Raw genomic sequence first — 20,624 nt, forward strand, 5'->3', positions numbered from 1 at the left:
AATCTTTTGGAAATCTGTGAACTTTTCTGGCAGATTCAAGACAGCCTATGTGTACCCAGGTCTGAATGACCATGTGTCTATCAGTTGTATCTTAAAGAATTTGTCTTTAAAAAGATAATATGGGTAGGTTGAACATATGTTTTCATCATTTTTATCGTTTTTATGGTTTTAAGCTTATAGGTTTAATGAGAAGTTAATTGGATCGACGATTACTTAAGATTATAATAATCTTTTTTGTGTTGGTTTTTAATTATGGTGCAGTAGGATTTTAGTTTGTTATACTTGCACCTTTTAGGACCCTTATGGGTCTATGTGATTTGTTAATTTGAACACACTTAATTAGCAAAATTGATTGTATAAAAATGTGGTTGTTATTCAGAGATGTAAAACTTTTTGTCTGAGGAAGGAGCGCCATTGAGTTCTCCGAAAGCGTGTGCTTACTTCATTAAATTTACATTTTTTATTGTCAGCCTTGGACTTGTGCTTTCTACAGCTCATTCATTTGGTTTACCTGGTTTGTCATTTGTTTAGTGCTTTTTGGTTTACCTGGTTTGTGTACAGCACTATGAGCAGTTAGGAAGCATCCCCTCAAGGCTCTTTATTTACACAGTCGGAAAGTCAGGGAGGACTTTCTGCTATTAACCAGTCATCCATTCGTGAGGCGAACGCCAACGGTAACTTAATGGTTCTTTTGGAAATGATTATGGGCCGTATAGACAATCTCTCACAGCGGTTTGACATTTTTCAACTATCTAGTTCTCAAGCTAGCAACAGCATTCCACAGGTACAGTGTTCCGGTTCTGGATCATCTTCGCTTCAACCGGGACAGCAACCACCCATAATTAATTGTATTAACGCCCGGTTAACTGGTAACGACACAAACAGCAATCATGGTTCTCATTCACCAGGCTTGCAGGCGAATCAAGGAAATTCACCTTTGAGGGCTAACAACAGAGTTTATACTAACTCGCCCGATCAAGGTACGACTCAGGCTGCTCCTACCATTTGTGGCTTTTTGAGTAACATTGATTTTTTTGAAAAGACTAATATTGACACAAATAACATGTCTACGTCTATCAATATTGAACCAATCGTAAGTAATATTTTACAACTTATTAATGCTTTCGATTTAAAATTGTTCAAATACAGAAAACTTCAACTGGAAATATCATATTTCCAACAATGTCTGGTTAAAAAGGTTGTTCCTAAAGGGCTTTGGCAGTGGCGATTTCCTGTGGGACATGTTGAGGGGGTCACAGTTTCATGACGACCTCCTCACATTATTTGACAAGCAGGCTTTTGAATTTATTAACTTGTTGATCCTACAGTATAACAAGGACGCCAAAGCCCTTCAAAAAGAGTTGGAAGCTCTTGAACATCAAATCAAAGGCGATAGTGACTTTTTAAGGTATAAATACGAATATCTTCATATTTTTAACAGTATTGAGGCCACAATGTGTAAACTGGTTAATGCCAAGAAGAAAAAGATTGAAAGGGACGTTCGTGAATATGCAAACAAAAAAGCTTATCCGCGTCCCCCCTATTTTTAAACCAATTAATGAGTCTAGGCAAGTTGTGGACTTGAATGGACATTCACTAAATTTAGCTAATCAGGAGGAGGACGAGCTTGGTAACCAGAACAAAGAGCCACAACCTCTTATTCGTAGTGAGCACCTAATTGACAATTCTAACAACAATGGTCATGTCACGGCCACTAGTGAGCAACAGTTGCCATCTTCTTCAAGTGCAAGTAGTCAGAACAACCTGCCCCAGGGTTTTTTTTCCAGGAACAACAAACCCAAGCAGACGAACACGCGGGCGAGGAACAATTTTGGCAACTCCAGGAGCAGGAGAAACCCGAGGAGGAGATAGCCAGCACACAACAAGACCCAGTGATTATGGTTGACTCAAGAGGAGATTTCAAAATCTACAACTACACTAGTTTTGACATCAGTGAAGATATGGTGGACTTCTTTTCAAAGGGTCTATCTTTTGTGCCTGACTCTCACTTTGATGTTGTCAAAACTATTGTAGATTTGAAATTGTTCGTGAGGAAACTTAACTTAAATATTTTAATGCAAGACAAAAATTTTGTAAGCTGTACTGATAGTAACCTTAGAATTCCTAGTGTTTTTAATTCCCCCCCCTGCATGAGGCTCTACGGAGTTTTGAAAAAATGTGCGAGCTCAACTTTAGGGCTTTAGCTAAGAGCAACCTACATTCACAAAAACACAAGTTAAACATTACTAAACTTGAGCGTGATTTTATTTCTACATTGCTGCACTCTCACATTAGAGTCATGAAGCCTGACAAGGGGGGGTGGTCTCGTCTTTATGGACCAATATCTATATGTTGACAAAATATTTAACATGTTAGACAAGGAATTCTATACTTTGGTTACTATCAACGAAGTGAATCAAGCTTACTCTAGGATAAGAGGCATTATTGAAGATCTATTTTTGGAAAGGGTCATTGACATTGACCATTACCATTTCTTGATGGAGGTGGCCCCTAAGCTCCCCGTCTTGTTTGGTATTCCTAAGATTCACAAATCCACTAAAGACCCACCTTTCCGCCCGATTGTTGATGACCGTGGGACTATTACCTATGCATGTGTCAAACTAGTTGACAACATTTTGAAACCACTGCTAGAACTCGAGTCACAAATTTGTAAAGACTCATGGGGTTTCTTGCATGACATAGGGACTATCCCTTTTAGTAGTGTGTGGTGGTTTCTAACTATTGACATTAAAGACCTGTACACCGTTATTCCACAACAGCTTGGCACGCAGTGGGTAAGTGAATTTCTTAGGAACAAAAAAGTCAGTGACGACAATGTTTACTTGGTTGAAACACTACTAAAAATTGTTTTGAGTTCTAACTTTATGCTGTTTGAAGGGAATATTTACCTCCAGCGTTCTGGTGTAGCAATGGGTTCACCATGTGGGGGCAGTTTTGCCAACTGTGTGTTGGCATACTGGGAAAAGACATTCCTTTTTTCTGACATTGTATTCAATGATTGTGTCACCTGGTACACTAGGTACCAGGACGACATGTTCATATTGTGGAAGGCGGATCCCTCTTTGGTCCCTTCCTTTATAGAAAGGATTTCTAACATGACCAGCTTTTTAGAATTTACTTACAATCTACAGGAACATCGTATTAGTTTCCTAGACATTTTGTTGACTAAGGATTATGTAAATCAAAGCCTTAGGAGTGAGATATACAGGAAACCCACTTATTCTAATGCATTCCTTTACTACACTAGCAGCTATCCCAAACATCAGAAAAGAGTGGTCGTAAAAGGGCAGATGGTTAGGGCTGCTAGGATGGTTTCAGATCACGAAGATTTTTTAGTTGAATGTGAGCGTTTAACTGGCATGTTTATTAATAGAGGGTATTCTTCAGGCCTTGTTCTTGACATAAAATCAGAAGTCACCAATAAAAGGAGTTTAGGTTTTTATAAACCACTTTTGTCTATGGTTAGACATGCCTCACATGGTGACAACATAGAGAACAATGTTTCACTTAAGAACCAAACAGCCCCTTTTGCTACTAGATTTTTGTGTACCTTTAGTTTAAACCATTTGGTTATTTCCAAAGTGCTAAATAAGAATTGGTCCTTGCTTATTGAAGACCCTTATTTACTTAATAAGTTTGGTGACAGCCCTAAAGTTACCTTTAGGAGAGGGCAAAATTTGAAATCATTGTTAGAGGTTAAACCAAAAATTATGAGAGTTCACAAGGTAGGCATGACAAAGTGTGGGTCATGCAAGCAGTGTAAACATGTGTGCATAGATGCTAAGATTAGGCTGAGAGACCAGGTCTATAAAATTAATGGCAAATTTAATTGTGAGACCAGGGGCGTTGTTTATGCGGCTAGCTGTCAAAGATGCAACGCATTTTATATTGGTAAAACTGAAAGGAAAATCAAGCAGCGCATCTATGAGCACATATATGCCATAGCTAGAGGCGATCATAACAACGCCCTTGCTAGACATGTTGGTTATTGCCCTGATCATTTTTTCAAGTTTACAGTTGTGAATAAAGTTGATTGTGACTTTAGAGGTGGTCCTTGGCAAAATCTTTTGGAAATCTGTGAACTTTTCTGGCAGATTCAAGCAGTCAGCCTATGTGTACCCAGGTCTGAATGACCATGTGTCTATCAGTTGTATCTTAAAGAATTTGTCTTTAAAAAGATAATATGGGTAGGTTGAACATATGTTTTCATCGTTTTTATGGTTTTAAGCTTATAGGTTTAATGAGAAGTTAATTGGATCGACGATTATTTAAGATTATAATAATCTTTTTTGTGTTGGTTTTTAATTATGGTGCAGTAGGATTTTAGTTTGTTATACTTGCACCTTTTAGGACAAAAGTACTTTGTTTGCTGGTGCTAGTAATAGGAACACACCCCCTTATGGGTCTATGTGATTTGTTAGTTTGAACACACTTAATTAGCATAATTGATTGTATAAAAATGTGGTTGTTATTCAGAGATGTAAAACTTTTTTGTCTGAGGAAGGAGCGCCATTGAGTTCTCCGAAAGCGTGTGCTTACTTCATTAAATTTACATTTTTTATTGTCAGCCTTCGACTTGTGCTTTCTACAGCTCATTCGCTTGGTTTACCAAACATGAACATGCACTCATGATGACACGCTTTGAAAGGTATGCTATCAGTTAAGAAGAACAGAAAGTTCCTTGGCAGATGTCTTTAATGCAGTAGTAGGACTCGGAGTGCGTGAATTACAGATAAACAGGCTTAGGAAGGGAAAAACAGATAAAAAAAAAATTACAAAACCTTACCGGAAGAAACAAAATAAAGGGCAAACTGAACGGGAACTGCTTCTAGTGCCATCAGTGAAATCCTGGTGTGATGAAAATAAAATAGGGGATCCAGTAGCAGGTGAACTCTCCAATTCTTTGAAAAAAGAAAGTAAATACCTGCTGTAGGACCCACTTTTTATTTGGAGAACACAAAAGAAATTTAGGTTGGGGATGGAGGTGTTATGCAAGTGGTGGCTTGGATTGCAAGAATCTGATTGGCTGCCACCACTTGCTTTATCAAGAACTTTGAAATGGGATTTTATATTAAAACTTTAATGTGACCTTAATGTAAAAACACACTGAATCATAACTACAGAAGGTAAATTATACATTCAGTTATGATTTCAGCATGTTTTACATTAAGGTATACTACAAATCTTCATGAAAGTTTGTCTTGCTTGTGGAAGGCACTCAGAGGTAATGGCTTGCAATTTGTATCTTCTCATGGCATACTCGGGTTTAAGCACACAAGCGCCATGAGAAGGTACTTGGAGTTAATGAGTTAAGGTAGCTGGCAAGAGTGACTGGTGGCAGTAAAAATTACTTTATAGTCTGGGCAGAATGGGGCATAGCTAGTAAACCTGTGCAGCCTTTCCCAGGTGTGTGTGTGTGTGTGTGTGTGTGTGTGTGTGTGTGTGTGTGTGTGTGTGTGTGTGTGTGTGTGTGTGTGTGTGTAAATCAAACCTCAAAGAGTGTGGGTGTCAGCTACTTGGGCAGGGACATGAAACACTGGTTGGACAGAGAGGGTGCTGGAGGTCTTGGCTTGGTCACTTAGCTGAGAACTCAGCTCTGTAGCTGTGCCAGTGGGGAGTCTTAATGGAGATCTGGAGAAAGAGGGATAAACCAACTTCAGACTGACTTTGGTCTCTGTGTGCTATTAAGGGAAATTGCACTTGATGCAAATAGCTGCATCTGGAAATACTTTGTGTGTACCTGTCATCCTTTCAGTGAACATGCCCCATTGTTGCCAGTGGTGAGGATTGATGCTGCTTGATTACTGGTCCAGTAGTTGGTCATCACAGGTATGATAGGTATTAAGTATTATGTAAGAGGGAGGAGTTAAAGACCTACAAGTTTGCAGTGGTGCTGATGTGACTGTACTGACACTAGGATACAGTTCTCTCACTAGAGGAAGGTGAACCACAGCCATGCAGGTAAGTCATTATGGAGAGTCCTTAACTTGTTTCTATGTTAATCTGAATACAGTGATTTATATGCAGGATTATAAATCTGTATAATTTGCTTCTCCATACAAATAATGCCCTTGTGTCTTACTACTAATTATACTGTATAGAGATTATTATACTGATACTGAATGAGCAAAACTCATTGTTCTGGTTAACTCAATCCTGAGATAGTTGAGTTTGTACAACTCTGACACTGAGCAGGAAGAAAGGAATAATTATTAACTTTGACAAATTACCATCTCATGCAACTGAACATTTTAACATAACTGGTTACAATCTTGTTGAAACCATTTATGTTCATCTGTGGGCACAATAAATGAAGAACATGTAATTTTGTATTTTCAGGTGCCAAATAACTTTGAAGATGTTGCTGTTGAGTTTTCAAGTGAGGAGTGGAAGATGCTGAGTGAACATGACAAAGAGTTACACCGGGAGGTGATGGTACAGAACTATGAGAACATGATTTTTTTAGGTAAGGGGATCTCAGAGGTACATCCGTATTGACTGAAATTCAAATAATGTTGATATTTTTTGCAATAAGAATTCTTTCAGTAACATGATAATACAGTGTACTGATTTACAATACTACATGGGCAGTACAAAAATCTTCTTATAGGTACATAGGTGTTTATTAGGCTAGTGAAGTCTTACCTTGAGAAGTACACTTACATGTATGAATAGAGGTAGGACATGGTTAGAAAACTCTATATTCAAGTGTTCATTCCTGTCTGAACATTAAGATAGCTGTGTGCTACAAAGACATTCTCCAGTTCCTTCAGATTCTTTATCTAATTTTTCTGGGGGTTGTTACTTTTTTAATTCATAACTGCTCTTAAACCCATTGCTGAGAATTCCAGCCATAATCAAATTCCCATTTTGACAACAATACAAAAGAGATATCTTAGAGTAGCCATGTACCCAACAGTGATACTCATTAAACCAGCTTTATTATTGCTTTAAGTCCTTAAATGCAAGTGCCTCATTGGCTTGACCCAGTGTCATGTGCTACATTAACGCTATTTTCCTACATTTTATTATTTCAAAACACAATTATTTTTTCAGTAAAAATACAATAATTTTTCAATTTCACAGTTAATTCAGGATAAAATATTGCATTATTTTATTTTCTACTGAATTAAATACCCTAAACTAATAACCATATTGGGAGGGTGGCCTAATGGTTAAGGTGTTTGCCTTGCAAGCACAAGGTGCAGCGTTTGAGTCTCACAAGGGATAATTGGCTAGGCTTAAAATGGCTCGCAAGGGCAGTTGGCTTAGTACTAACCTATGAACCTATGAACCATAATTTTAACTATCGAGACCTCATGTGGCTAATTAGTGTGAAGATTCTCTTCCATTCCTGTTGTTATATATGGAGTGTATAACTTTAAATATGCTAATAACTAAAGCTATAGGGAGATGCAAGTTATGCGGTACACATTCCTGCTGTTATATAGAGTGTATAACTTTAAATATGCTAATGACTAAGGTATAGGGAGATGCATCTTATGTGGTACAGATTCCTGCATCCTTCATTAAGGCATTCAAACTAGAGACTAAACACCTCATGGAGGCTGACCGAAGTGTTTATGTTGTTCTACAAAATATCATGATAAACATTTTCATATTCCATGTATGAGAACAGGGGAAATGCATTTGTGAAATGAATAAATATATTTAGTTTCAAGATTTTATCTGTTTGGAAATGCGAAAGAAATTGAAGTAACTGTTAGAATAAGGCTGCAGTTACAACTACGAGGAATTCTGTTATTGCAGGGCAGTTAATAGAAAACTTTTTCAGATGATGAGCAATTCACAAAGAAAGAATTGGGGATATATGTATGTCTCCCAAATATGCAACAAAATCTAGAAGATTTAGGATCTTTGCCTGGAAGTGTTTGCATAGGTATTTCTATGCACAAAGCAAGCTCCAAAGAATTGCTCCTCAGGTAGACAGCAAATGTTGGTGGTGTGATGGGGAAGAAAGAGGTAACTGGGCACCTATATTCTGTGAGTGTGATGAGTTGGTTGACTGCACTGTCAGAGATGCTGGGTGACAAATTGGAATAACTAGGGAAATTATTTTTTGAGCTATGATACAGAATCTAAATTGGCTAGACATAGTAAGGCCTTGCTGAGTCTAATTATGATGGCTGCCAAAAAAAGCAATTACTAGAAAATGGAAATCAAAGTCTAAACGAACTTAGAAGTAACAAGGATAGTAACAGAGATAAAACAACTGAAACTTGGATCTTTGGAAAAGGATAGGAGCAAATTACTTAGGAAAAATGAGAAATGTGGGATCAATACATGCAAAGGAGGAATGTGGTTTTAAAAGAAGACAGGGTTTGAATGAGTTATGCAATGGTTGATTGACAATAACTGGATATATTAAACAAACTCTACAACAGAAGAAAGAAACTGTTGCAAAAAAGAGTAAAATCCCATAACTGGAGGAACTCCCTGGTCAACCTCAGTAAGAAGCTGAGATCCCTCATAAAATCCTCCAAAGCTAGTTACGAAAACAAAATTGCCACTGACTCTAAAGACAACCACAAAGCATTCTATAGCTATGTCAAAAATCTAAATGGAAACACTCAGATCTTCTCTGAGTTACAGCACAATGGCACTAAATATACAGAACCAACTGATATTGCCAACATCCTAGCAGATAGGTTCAGTGCTAACTTTACCCCCCTCTCACCCCCTAGAGGGCCCATCTCTATACCGGAAGAATGCAAAGTTCCTATAATCACGGCTGCATAGGTAAAAACACACTCTCCAAAGCCAAGAACACAGCATCCATGGGACCTGACAATATCCCAGGCTGCGTTCTACATGAACTACAGAATGAACTGGCACCCTATCTAAGTACCATGTTCAATCATAGCCTCACCTCAGGCTTTGTACCCACTGAATGGCGCACCACAACGGTTATCCCACTCCACAAAGGGGGAACCACGACGGACCCCGGGAACTACCGCTCCATTAGCCTGATGAGCCTGGTCTGCAAGGCTATGGAATGTATCATCGTGGAACTCATAAACAAAGACATTGGTAATCTCCAAACTCTGGACTCTACCCAGTTTGGATTTGTAAAAGGCAGATCATGTCTCCTAAACCTGATTGACTTCTTCGAAGCAGTCATCAAAGCCATAGATGAGGGTAAAATGGTTCACACAGCTTATCTAAATTTCACCAAGGCTTTAGACACCATCCCCCACTCTGGAATTATAGATAAGCTCACTAAACTAGGTATAAATCCTTATGTCACAAGATGGGTTGCCAACTGGCTCATGGACAGAACCCACACTGTGAAAGTAGCGGATTCCAAATCCGACATCAGACCAGTGACAAGTGGAGTACCACAGGGTTCAGTCCTGGGTCCTCTCCTGTTTGGTATCTACTTCTCTGAAGTGCAGGCCAACACAGAAGTTCTTTGGCTAACAAAGTTTGCAGATGACTGCAAACTAGGAGCCATAATCGAAACTCCTAACGATGTGGACAAACTACAAAAGGGCCTCACTGAGACAGATACCTGGTGTCAAAGCCATGGCCTGAAGCTCAATGCCAAAAAGTGTATTGTCATCCACTTTGGTAAAAACTCTGTACCCATGAACTACCACATAGCTGGTAGTCTACTTAATGCCGAAAATGTGATGAGACCTTGGGGCACAGGTGGACAGTAGTCTCTCCTTTGATAATCACATCGCCACAGTGGTCAGGAAATCATTCTATGTGGTTCATCTCATCACAAAAGGATTCTCATCCAGAAAAAAAAAGGTCATTGTTCCCCTCTACTCATCACTCATTAGACCCATTATAGAGTACAACGCCCCTTTTGGTATGTACCTCACAAGACATCTACAACAACTGGAAAGACCACAGAAATACCTCACAAAGAGGATTACTGGCCTCAAACAGATGCCCTATGCAGACCGTCTCAAAAAACTACAGCTTTACTCCATCGCATATTGCCTACTCAGGGGCGGTCTCTGCCTAACATACAAAGCTATGTCAAACCCAGAGCTGTTGGACCTGCTCCACTTAAAGAAATCCCAATCCCTCCGAGCTACACTCTCTAGGGACCTAAACCTTGTCACCACAATAAACAGAACATGCTGGAGTGATAGATTCCTGTCCCAGAGACTTCCCATACTCTAGAACAGACTACCTATCTATATCAAACAGAGCTCCTCATTAGCACTCTTCAAGAAAAATCTTGATGATTGGATGGGAAATGGGAAATTCACCCCGGGGATCACTTCTGTGGCTCTGCTCGACAGGTGCACAGGAAAATAATTTTCTTGGGTGGCGAAAGCCAGGGTACATTTTTTGGCTAGGCTTGTATGGGCCCTAGGGCCGATAGCCTAGTACCTACCTATGAACCTATAAGTGATGTATAATGTTTGCAACTACAGTTATGTTGGCACCATTTTTAAGGAATAATATTTGCTACTGAGACTGTGTCATGGTTTATTTTCATTTATGTAAATTTAAGATTGCCTATGCCATGCATGAAATTTTAATAAAGATGCTTTTTGTTTAAAAAATAAAATCTCATTTGGTCTTGATAAATGTGCAAAAGCAACCTTTAAAGCAAGAAAGCTGCAACACCAAGAAATGATCAGCCTGGGACAGGAATGTGATAGAAAAGAACTTGATCAGCAGGGAGTGTATAAATATTTGGCATTTGATGGAGGGTCACCCATAAATCATGAAGAAATGCAAATAATACTTAGCAAGGAATATTTTAGAAGACTAATACTGAAACCAGCTCTGACGTCTAGGAGCAAAGTACAAGCTGTAAACCAATTTGCTCTTCCTGTCCTAACCTAAAATTTTGGAGTGACTGACTGGCCCCAAAAAGTAGTGAATCAGTTGAACAGGAAAACAAGAAAAATGCTTCATGCTTGTCAAATGATTTGTAAAAATCAGTGTATGCCAAGACTATATATTCCCCATTCTGAACGAGGGATGGGCCTTCATGAAACTGATTACATGTATAAATCTGCAGTCATAGGACTGCATACATATTTGCTGACCTCACAAGACCTAAATGTAGTGAAAGTTTTAAAACATGAGGACAATAAGTCCAAGATGACTTCCTTGCATAGTTTAGCAGAAGCATGTCAGTGTCAGGCAGGAAAGGAAATCAAACCAGAAGTGGATAAAAACAACCGAATGTGCCAAAAAAATAAAAGAAAGAATAAAAGGTGAAGGGTCAGATGAGGAGGCAAGAAATGTGGAAGATGCATAAATATAGTTGCAAGTACAGAAAAGTCTTAGAACAACCTCGTGTTCTTCTATGGGACATGACAATATCCCTGGCTGTGTTCTACATGAACTACAGAGTGAACTGGCACCTCACCTGTGTGCCCTGTTCAATCACAGCCTCACCTCAGGCTTTGTCCCTACCGAATGGCATACTGCTAAAGTCAACCCTCTCCACAGAGGGACTACAGACCCTGGGAACTATCGCCCCATTAGTCTGATGAGTCTGACATGCAAAGCTATGGAATGCATCATGGATCTAATAAACAAGGATATAGGGAATCTCCAAACTCTGGATCCCACGCAGTTTGGTTTTGTGAAGGGTAGATCATTCCTGCTCAACTCAGTTGACTTCTTTGAGTCAGTCACCAGAGCTGTAGATGAAGGCAAGGTGGTTCATACAGCCTACCTTGATCTGGCCAAGGACTTTGATACCATTCCCCACTCTGGAATCATAGAAAACTCACTAAGCTAGGCATCAACCCCTAAAAAAACTAGGTGGGTTGCAAACTGGCTCACAGGTAGAAACCACAGTGTGAAAGTAGCTGACTCAAGTCAGACTGCCAACCAGTCATGAGTGGAGTCTCACATGGTTCAGTCCTGGCTCCTCTCCCATTTGATATCTACTTCTCTGAAGTCCAGGCCAACAAGAAGGGACTCTGGCTGACAAAGTTTGCAGACGACTGCAAGTTAGGAGCTATTATTAAAACCTCAGGTGATGCTGACATCCTATAGAAAGCTCTCACTAAGACCAACTACTGGTGTCAGAACCAAGGCCTTAAGCTCAATGCCAAAAAATGTGTCATTATCCCCTTTGTGAAAAACCCAGTTCTCACGAATTACCACATCGATGGTAGTCCACTGAACACAGAAGGTGTTATAAGATATCTGGGAACACAGGTTTACAGCAACCTCTCTTTTGACCACCACATTGCCACGGTGGTCAGAAAGTCCTTCTGTGTGGCACATCTCATTACTAAGGGTTTTGCATCCAGGAAGAAAGAGGTCATTGTCTCCCTCCACTCTTCCCTCATTAGGCCAATCATTGAGTACAATGCCCCATTTGGCATGTACCTCACTAGACACCTGCAACAACTGGAGAGGCCGCAAAAGTACCTCATAAAGAGAAGCCTAGGCCTTAAACATTTGTCCTATATGGACAGACTAAAAAAAACTCCAGCTATTCTCTGTCTCATATCGCCTATGTAGAGGTGATCTCTGCCTGACTTACAAAGCCATGTCTGACCCAGCTCTGTTAGAAATGCTACATCTAAAGAAATCACAATCACTGCACACCACACACTCCAGAGACCTCAACCTCATTACCACAATCAACAGAACATGCTGGAGGAACAGGTTCATAACCCAGAGACTGCCCTTGCTATGGAATAGACTTCCCATACATATCAAGCAGAGCACCTCACTGGCCCTCTTCAAGTGAAATCTTGATGAGTGGATGGGAAATAGAAAATTCACCCTGGGGATCACTCCAGTGGCTTTACTCGACAAAGGCACTGATAACTAAGGTCAGGTGGCACGATGCCAGAATAATTCTATGGGCTAGGCTTGTAAAGGCCCCCAGGCCATTAGCCTAGTACACACCTATGAACCTATGTCAACCAGGATTGAATGAAGGAATGGTTAAGAAGAGGTGAATTTAAACCAAAAGATGAAAGGTTAATATTGGTGACCCAACACAGTCAACTTTATGCACATTGGTTTACAGATTCCATTGAACATGTGGGAAAAACAGGCAAATGCAGGTTTTGTAAGACAGAATTGTAAACTGTCGCACATTTTGTTGCTGGGTGTGATATACTAATAGCAAAAGTATTGTATACTGAAAGGCATAATAATGTGGCAAGGCTGTTGCAATGGGGATTGTGCAAACATTATAATATTGAAGTAGCTGAAAAACATTGGAAACATGAACCACAAACCATTATAAAAAAATATGATTTTTTTTATCACATGGGATCCCCCATTACCAACAGTTCAAAGAACAGATGTGAGAAAACTAGATATAGAAGTCAGCGAAAAGAAGACAAAAGTAGCATTGATCACTGAAATTGCTAAACCCAGTGACTACAGTGTCTTATGTACAGAGAGACATAAAGTCCTAAAATGTCAGAATTTGCAGGTAGAAACAAGGGTAATGTGGAAGAAATATACCAGGACATTTCCAATAGTAGTGGGATCAACTAGTCTTGTAAAAAAGAATTTACTTAAAAAAAAAGAATGTACTTAGATATGTTACCAGTACATGTAACTCCATATGAATTGCAGAAGGAGTCATTACTGGGCACATTTGTGGGTGCTGCAAAGAGTACTTCTGGCTAACATCAAAGACTGAAACAATAGTAATTTCATAAACTTTAATCATACTTTCACTTAGAAGTGGGGTCCATTCCTGTCATGATATTAGAAACGCAAAAAACTTGGAGAAATTGAAAAACAAAACAGCTTGGTAGACAAGCCCCAGGATAAAGAAGTGCCCAAATCCTCATATGTGCACTATTGCCAGGACTGGAAAAAGTGACAGTGTAGCATCCTCAAGTCATAGAAATATTCCTGCAATGGGGCTAGACCAGGCTCAAGGGGGAGGATGAGCCCTCTGTTGTAGAAGGAAGTAGTAGTCCACAAAAAAAAAACAAAAACAAAAAAAAAAACCCCACAAAAACAGATAGGCCACAAAAGAGCCATAAAGATGACAGATTGAACTACTGAGGATATGAAAGACATTATGTATTGTTATTATTATGCAAGAAGCCCGGAATTTCCAGACAGATGATGTACAAAAAGATTGAGAGAAATTAGAGGAAAGAAAACTTGCACAAGAAAAATTGTCAAAAGCATCAAATGCCAATTTGTGTTCATTAATAACAAATTTATGAAAAACATTAAATAGACCAAGAAACCTTGGGTTTTTTGGAAAAAAGAAGCAACTGAGGAAGTACGAGAATACAAAGAACAAATTCTGAAGATTTTTGAAAGGTATAAAAAAGAAATATGGACATGTGAAAGAAAGAGAGAAATCTTATTTGGTGCAATATTTATGCAAAGGAGAAAGCCAAATGAATCAGTATAAAAAGCAGCTCTGAAGATACTCAAAGAGAAATACATGCAAAGGCACCCAGATATGGAAAATTTCAAACTACAAAAAATCAGATCACGAAGGGGGAACATAGAATGGAAAATTAGTAAGAAGTTAAAAAAAAAACAGAAGAAGTTATGGAATACCTGTGAAGTGAAGGATTTAGTGTAGAAAATCTCACACAGGTTATGTTTCAGCATGGTGGAAAAAATGAGTCTGTGATGCCCGTGCACTGGCCCAGCAATCAAGGAGCCTCAATCCTCACCACTAACACCAGTGAGGGGCATCCACATTGGGAAGGATAACAAATACACACACAGTAAAGTACAATTTCCCTTAAGAGCACACAGAGATCACAGTCAGTCTGTGGCTGGTTTCTCCCTTTCTCTCCAGATCCCCAATAAGACTCCCCCACTGGCACAGCTATAGGGTCCATATCTAAGCCTACTGGTCAAGCTAAAACCTCCAGAATCCACTCTGTCCAACCAGTGCTTCGTGTCCCTGCTGAAGTAGCCCACACACACACACACACACACACACACACACACACACACACACACACACACACACACACACACACACACACACAAACACACACACTTTGAGATATGAGTTATATACAAACACACAGACACTCCTGGGGAAGGCTGGCACAGGTTCTCCAGCTGTGCCCCTTCTGCCCAGACTATATGGTAGTACCTCTTGCCAACAACCACTAATATCAGCTACTAATAAGGCCCTTATCAAAAGGTGTCCGATTATTACTGTCCAATATTATTATCCAAATGGTAAGTGTGAGGAACAGCAAGGCTTATTTGGAGTGGCTTGGACAATATCACTATATACATGCAATGTACTCTGGAGCTTAAATTATCTCTACGTAAAACAACCACAGTTGAAAGGTTTAAAAATATTTAATAAATAATAAGAGCACAAGACAATACTTCTTACTTCACAGTGCTAGTCAAGAATTCAGAGATCTCTGATAAATGCTTAAAATAATACAGTAGAAAAGTTCTGACATCAGTACAGGAAACAGCTAGACTAGACTTACTATTTCCTATCTATATCTAAGAACAAACACAGTTGTAAAATAAACTTACATATAGAGCAAGGCAATGCTGGTGATATTGTCAGTTCTGAAAACAAATGCAAAATGCTCTGATTCTCTCTCTCTCTGTGTGTCCTTACATTGATAACACAGTACCACTGACACTCAGATTACATTATTATCTCAGGCTAACAGAAACTCAGAGAGTAACAGCCCTTTTGATCTTGCAGCTGGTCAGGAAGCCAGGACAATAAAAGACATTATACACGTAAAGTTTAGCCATTAACTCTGGTCTAAAAACAATAGGAATAATTCCTTCATTCAGACATCTTGGATCCGAGTTTTGAGATCAAACAATTATACAATGCTTGACTTATTAACTTTCCTCCAGCAGAGTGCAATGTAGTTACATTTTTGAAGTTCAACATTTGCCATAATTGTCTTACATTTAAGAGAACAAGCATGTGGCTTACATTAATATCTACAAATGACAGTATTATCTAGAAAGTCCTATCGAGCTAGGCTGGCAGCCTTCAGATATCTCCTCCCACAGAGAACTCTAGCTAGTTTTTCAAGTGACCATTGAGAAACGTTGCTTGAGAGGGTTAGGTCTATCTGAGTATACCTTACCCCATTCCCTGTCTTGAGAGCCCATCTGCATTGGCATTGCTAATCCCACTGCAGTGCTGCACTGACATATCATATGCTTGCAACCCTAGGCTCAATCTTAGCAACTTGACATTTTGCTGACTGGCTCTGTATAACCATGATAGGGGATTGTGGTCTGTAACTACAGTGGATTTTCTCCCATACAGATAAGGCTGAAGTTTCTGCAGTACACACACTATGGCTAGACATTCCTTTTCTACAGCTGCATAGTGTTCCTCCCTGGGTTGGAGCTTACAACTGAGATAAACCACTACGTGCTCTTCTCCATCTGAAGTAGTCTGGCTAACTACAGCCCCCACCCCATGCTTCGAAGCATCCACCTGTGCAACAAATTCTTTACTTTAATCTGAACTGGCTAACACAGGAGGTCCTCCCAAAGCTTCTTTAAGCTTCTGAAATGCCTGCTCACATGCTGGGGTCCACACTATCTTATCTGGCCTGTTTTTCCTTGTCAGGTCTGTGAGGGGAGCAGCTATGGTACTATAACTGGGAATGAACTTTCTGTAGTACCCTGCTGTCCCTAAGAATGCCCCCACCTGTTTTTTGGTAACAGGTGCAGGCCATGCCTGAATGGCTTGCACTTTGGCAGGTTCTGGTCTGATCGTACCACTCCCCCACTCTATGTCCCAGCTAGGAGACCTCTGCCATACCCACCTGACATTTGCTTGGCTTAATGGTCAACCCTGCCCTCTGTAGTCTGCCCAGCACCTCCCTGACATGTTGAAGGTGCTCTTGACAGGAATGGCTGTAGATGGCAATATCATTTAGATAAGCAAGGACAAACCCTCCTGCTCCTGCTAGGATGTGATCTACCAGCCTCTGGAAAGTCACTGGGGCATTTTTCATCCCAAAGGGCATCTTTGTGAACTCATACAAGACAAAAGGAGTCAAAAAAGCCGACTTCTTTTTAGCACTGGGGGTCAAGGGCACTTGCCAGTAACACTTGGTAAGATCAATGGTTGCAAGATACTTAGCCCCACCCAGCTGCTCTAGGGCCTCATCTGTCATAGGCATGGGGTAAGCATCTGACTCTGTGTGACTATTTAATTTCCTGTAGCCCACACAGAACCTGGTGCTGCCATCCTTCTTTAGTATCAGCATCACTGGGGAGGACCAGGGACTGTTGGACTCTTGAATTACCCCGAGTTCCAACATTTCCTATATCTCCTCCCTCAGAGTCTGTTTGACTCTCTCAGGCACCCTATAAGGGGCCTGCCTAATAGGCCTTTGAGGTCCTGTATCCACATGGTGCTGCACCAGGTGGGTGCACCCTGGTTTCCCAGTGAACATGTCCCCAAACTCCTGTAACACTGCTCAGATATCTCGAACCTGGGTAGGAGATAGCTGCTGGGACATTGCTATCTCTTCCACTGAGGTGTCTGCCTGAGCATCACTGAAGAGATCAGTCCCCAGATCTCCCTCAAACTCCTCCTGCAATCCACTGCAAATACTCAGCACAAGGGCCTCCCTATCATGGTAAGTTTTCATCATGTTAACCTGGTACAATGTGTGCCCCTGCCATCTGCATAGCAGTTCCACCATGTACTTAACATCACTTACCTTTTTTGCCACCTTGTAGGGTCCCTCCCAAGCTGCTTGCAGCTTCTCATGTCTGACAGGAATGAGAACCATTACCTGCTGCCCCTACAACATACCTTCTAGCTTGAGCATTCCTGTCATACCATACCTTTTTTGTTGTTGGGCTTCTTCCAGGTTCTCCTGGGCCAAACCCATGAGTTCCCTGATCCTTGTCCTGAGATTTAGGACATATGCCACAACAGACTCCTTGTGAGGTTCACACTCACCTTCCCACTTATTACAAATTAAATCCAGAGGTCCTCTCACCCTATGCCCATACAGCAACTCAAAGGGTGAAAAACCCGTGGATTCTTGGGGATCCTCTCTGTAAGCAAACTGATGGGGCAAATATCTGCCTCACTCCCTCTTAAATTGGTCTGCAAATGCCCGTAGCATGGACTTGAGTGTAGAGTTTAACCTCTCAACAAGACCATTAGTCTGAGGATGGTAGGGGGTCGTCTTCACGTGCTTCACTCCACAGTACTTCCACAGACAAGCCAGCAGGTCTGACATGAAATTGGCACCTCTGTCAGTCAGTATTTCTTTTGGAAAACCTACCCTGCTGAAAATCTCTAACAAAACATGTGCTACCTTCTCTGCCTCAATAGAGGACAAAGCCACTGCCTCACACTATCTTGTAGCATAATCTACTACCACCAGGATATACTTTTTCCCTGTGGAACTTGGGGTACTCAGAGGCCCCACAATATCCATAGCTACCCTCTGAAATGGCTCCTCAATCACAGATAAAGGCAGCAAAGGAGCTCTCACCTTGTCTCCTACCTTGCCTACCTTTTGGCACTGCTCACAGGTCTTGCAGTATTCGGTTGCTTCTCTGGAAATTCCAGGCCAATAGAAGTTCTGCATAATATGTCTCTTTGTATGTTTTATGCCCATATGACCTGCAAAGGGAATATCATGGGCTATGGCTAGAAGCACCAGATGGTAGGCTGTAGGCACTACCAACTGCTGTATTCTCTCACCTTCTAGCCCTCCCTCAGGGGTCCACTCTCTATACAGTAACCCTTTTTCCCAGTATACAGATCCCCCCTTCCATTGAAAATCAGGTCTCTCACTAGCTACTTCACTCTCAGGCCTTGCAATGTAGGGTCGGAGAGCTGAGCCAGTCTCAACTCTCTCTTTGTAACCCTCCCCAGCTCACCTTCCACAGGAAGTCTGGTATCCTCTGACAGCAGTGCCTCACTGTCAGCCTGGGTACTACTACTCACCTCTGCCCTTGCAGTCACTCTGTCCAAGGGACCATCAGTACCAACAAGCAGCTGTGGCTCACCTTCAGTCTCACTGCTACAGGGTAGCTCCCTCCCTGAAGTAACCACCTCACCAGTCTCGGCTGCAAGTATACAGTCTGTCTGGGTCTCCCCCAGGCTACCAGACTCACGTGCTTGTCTCCAAGCCTGATTGTGGGTACTGCACAATCACAAGGTACTGCACTATCAAAATCATTCTCTATCAGGACATCTGCAGGGATATCCTCAAACACACCTACTTACTGGCTTCCTTTTCCACCTCCCAGTCAAAGTGAACCATAGCCAAAGGTATTTGGAATGTGATCCCTCCTAAAGTTCTGACAGGAGTAGATTGCCCAGGCAAGTAGTGCTCCTCTGTAACCATTGCAGGCTTCACAATGGTTATGCCAGAGGCTGTGTCTCTCTTAGCAATGGCCTCTTTGCCATTCACTAAAAACCCTCCCACATGACCATGCTGTAGCATATTTCAACAAAACATTTCTACAACACCTAGACACTGTCGCTCCATTGTGTAAAATCAAGGTTAGAACCTCTACAAACCCCTGGCTCAGTAAAGAAACCAAACGAATCCTCAAGTCCAGAGACACTGCCTGGCTTTACTATCAAAAAAACAAAGGAACACAAACCCTAACTAAATACCAAGAACTGCGCAACCGTGCAAAAAAATGCATTAGGCTGGACAAAAAATCCTACTACACAACATTACAGACTAAATACCAACACAACCCGCAAAAATTTTGGAAAAATGTAAACCAGCTACTAAAATCCACCCAAAAGGCTACCTCTAAACCAACCACCCCTGACACTAAAGTTCCCATCGAAACACAATTCAACTCCCACTTTGTGAACTCAATTCTATCCTTAGTATCACAGAACAGTTCCTTCCTCACTATCCCCCCCCAACACAAATAACACTAATACAAGCTTTACCCTCAAAACAGTTTCCACCACTTCAATCAAAAGCATGCTCTCCAAACTAAAAACCTCATCAACAGCAGCCGACCTACTCCCCAGCTATTTCTTGAAACTCACAGCAGATGCTATTGCTATCCCAGTCTCCACTCTCATAAACAGATCAATTGTTGAAAACTATGTGCCCAAACTCTGGAAAATATCCTATGTTACACCCATACATAAAGGCGTGACCTCCACTGAATTTAATAACTACATACCCATTGCTTTACTCTCCCCCCTGGCCAAAATCCTAGAAAAATGCATCCATACCCAGATGCTAAACTAACTCCTAGACAGCAACATCCTGTCACCTACTCAGCATGGTTTCAGACCTGCCCATAGTACCACTACAGCCGTCCTCTGCTTCACAGACACAGTAAACCATCTCAAAAATGAAGGCCTACAAGTGTCAACTCTTTTTTTGGATATATCCAAAGTATTTGACACAGTCTCACACCAAATCCTGCTAAACAAACTAAACCAATATCTATCAAATTCCACTCTTACCTGGTTCCAAAGCTACTTAACTGACAGGTACCAAGCTGTGAAATGGGAAAATTATCTCTCTCTCCTCAGCTGCCCATAACTATAGAAGTCCCACAGGGTTCTATCTTAGGTCCACTACTATTCACAGTCTTCACAAATGACCTCCATACCTCTACACAGCATGCATCTATAATTCAGTATGCAGATGACACTACCTTAATCTGTGCTGCACAAA

General features: G+C 40.9%; 1 protein-coding gene across 1 annotated transcript in view; it reads left to right on the forward strand.

Annotated features, from left to right (window-relative positions):
- LOC122797927 (zinc finger protein 883-like) overlaps positions 1 to 20,624 on the forward strand; it is a 194,648-nt gene that overhangs the window by 42,777 nt on the left and 131,247 nt on the right. The window contains exon 2 of the mRNA XM_044066446.1: positions 6,361 to 6,487. Coding sequence (XP_043922381.1) covers positions 6,361 to 6,487 — 127 coding nt within the window. The remainder of the gene's footprint in view (positions 1 to 6,360; positions 6,488 to 20,624) is intronic.

Source organism: Protopterus annectens, chromosome 3.part1 (assembly GCF_019279795.1).
Source record: "Protopterus annectens isolate FY-2018-M chromosome 3.part1, PAN1.0, whole genome shotgun sequence".
Taxonomy (NCBI): domain Eukaryota; kingdom Metazoa; phylum Chordata; order Ceratodontiformes; family Protopteridae; genus Protopterus; species Protopterus annectens.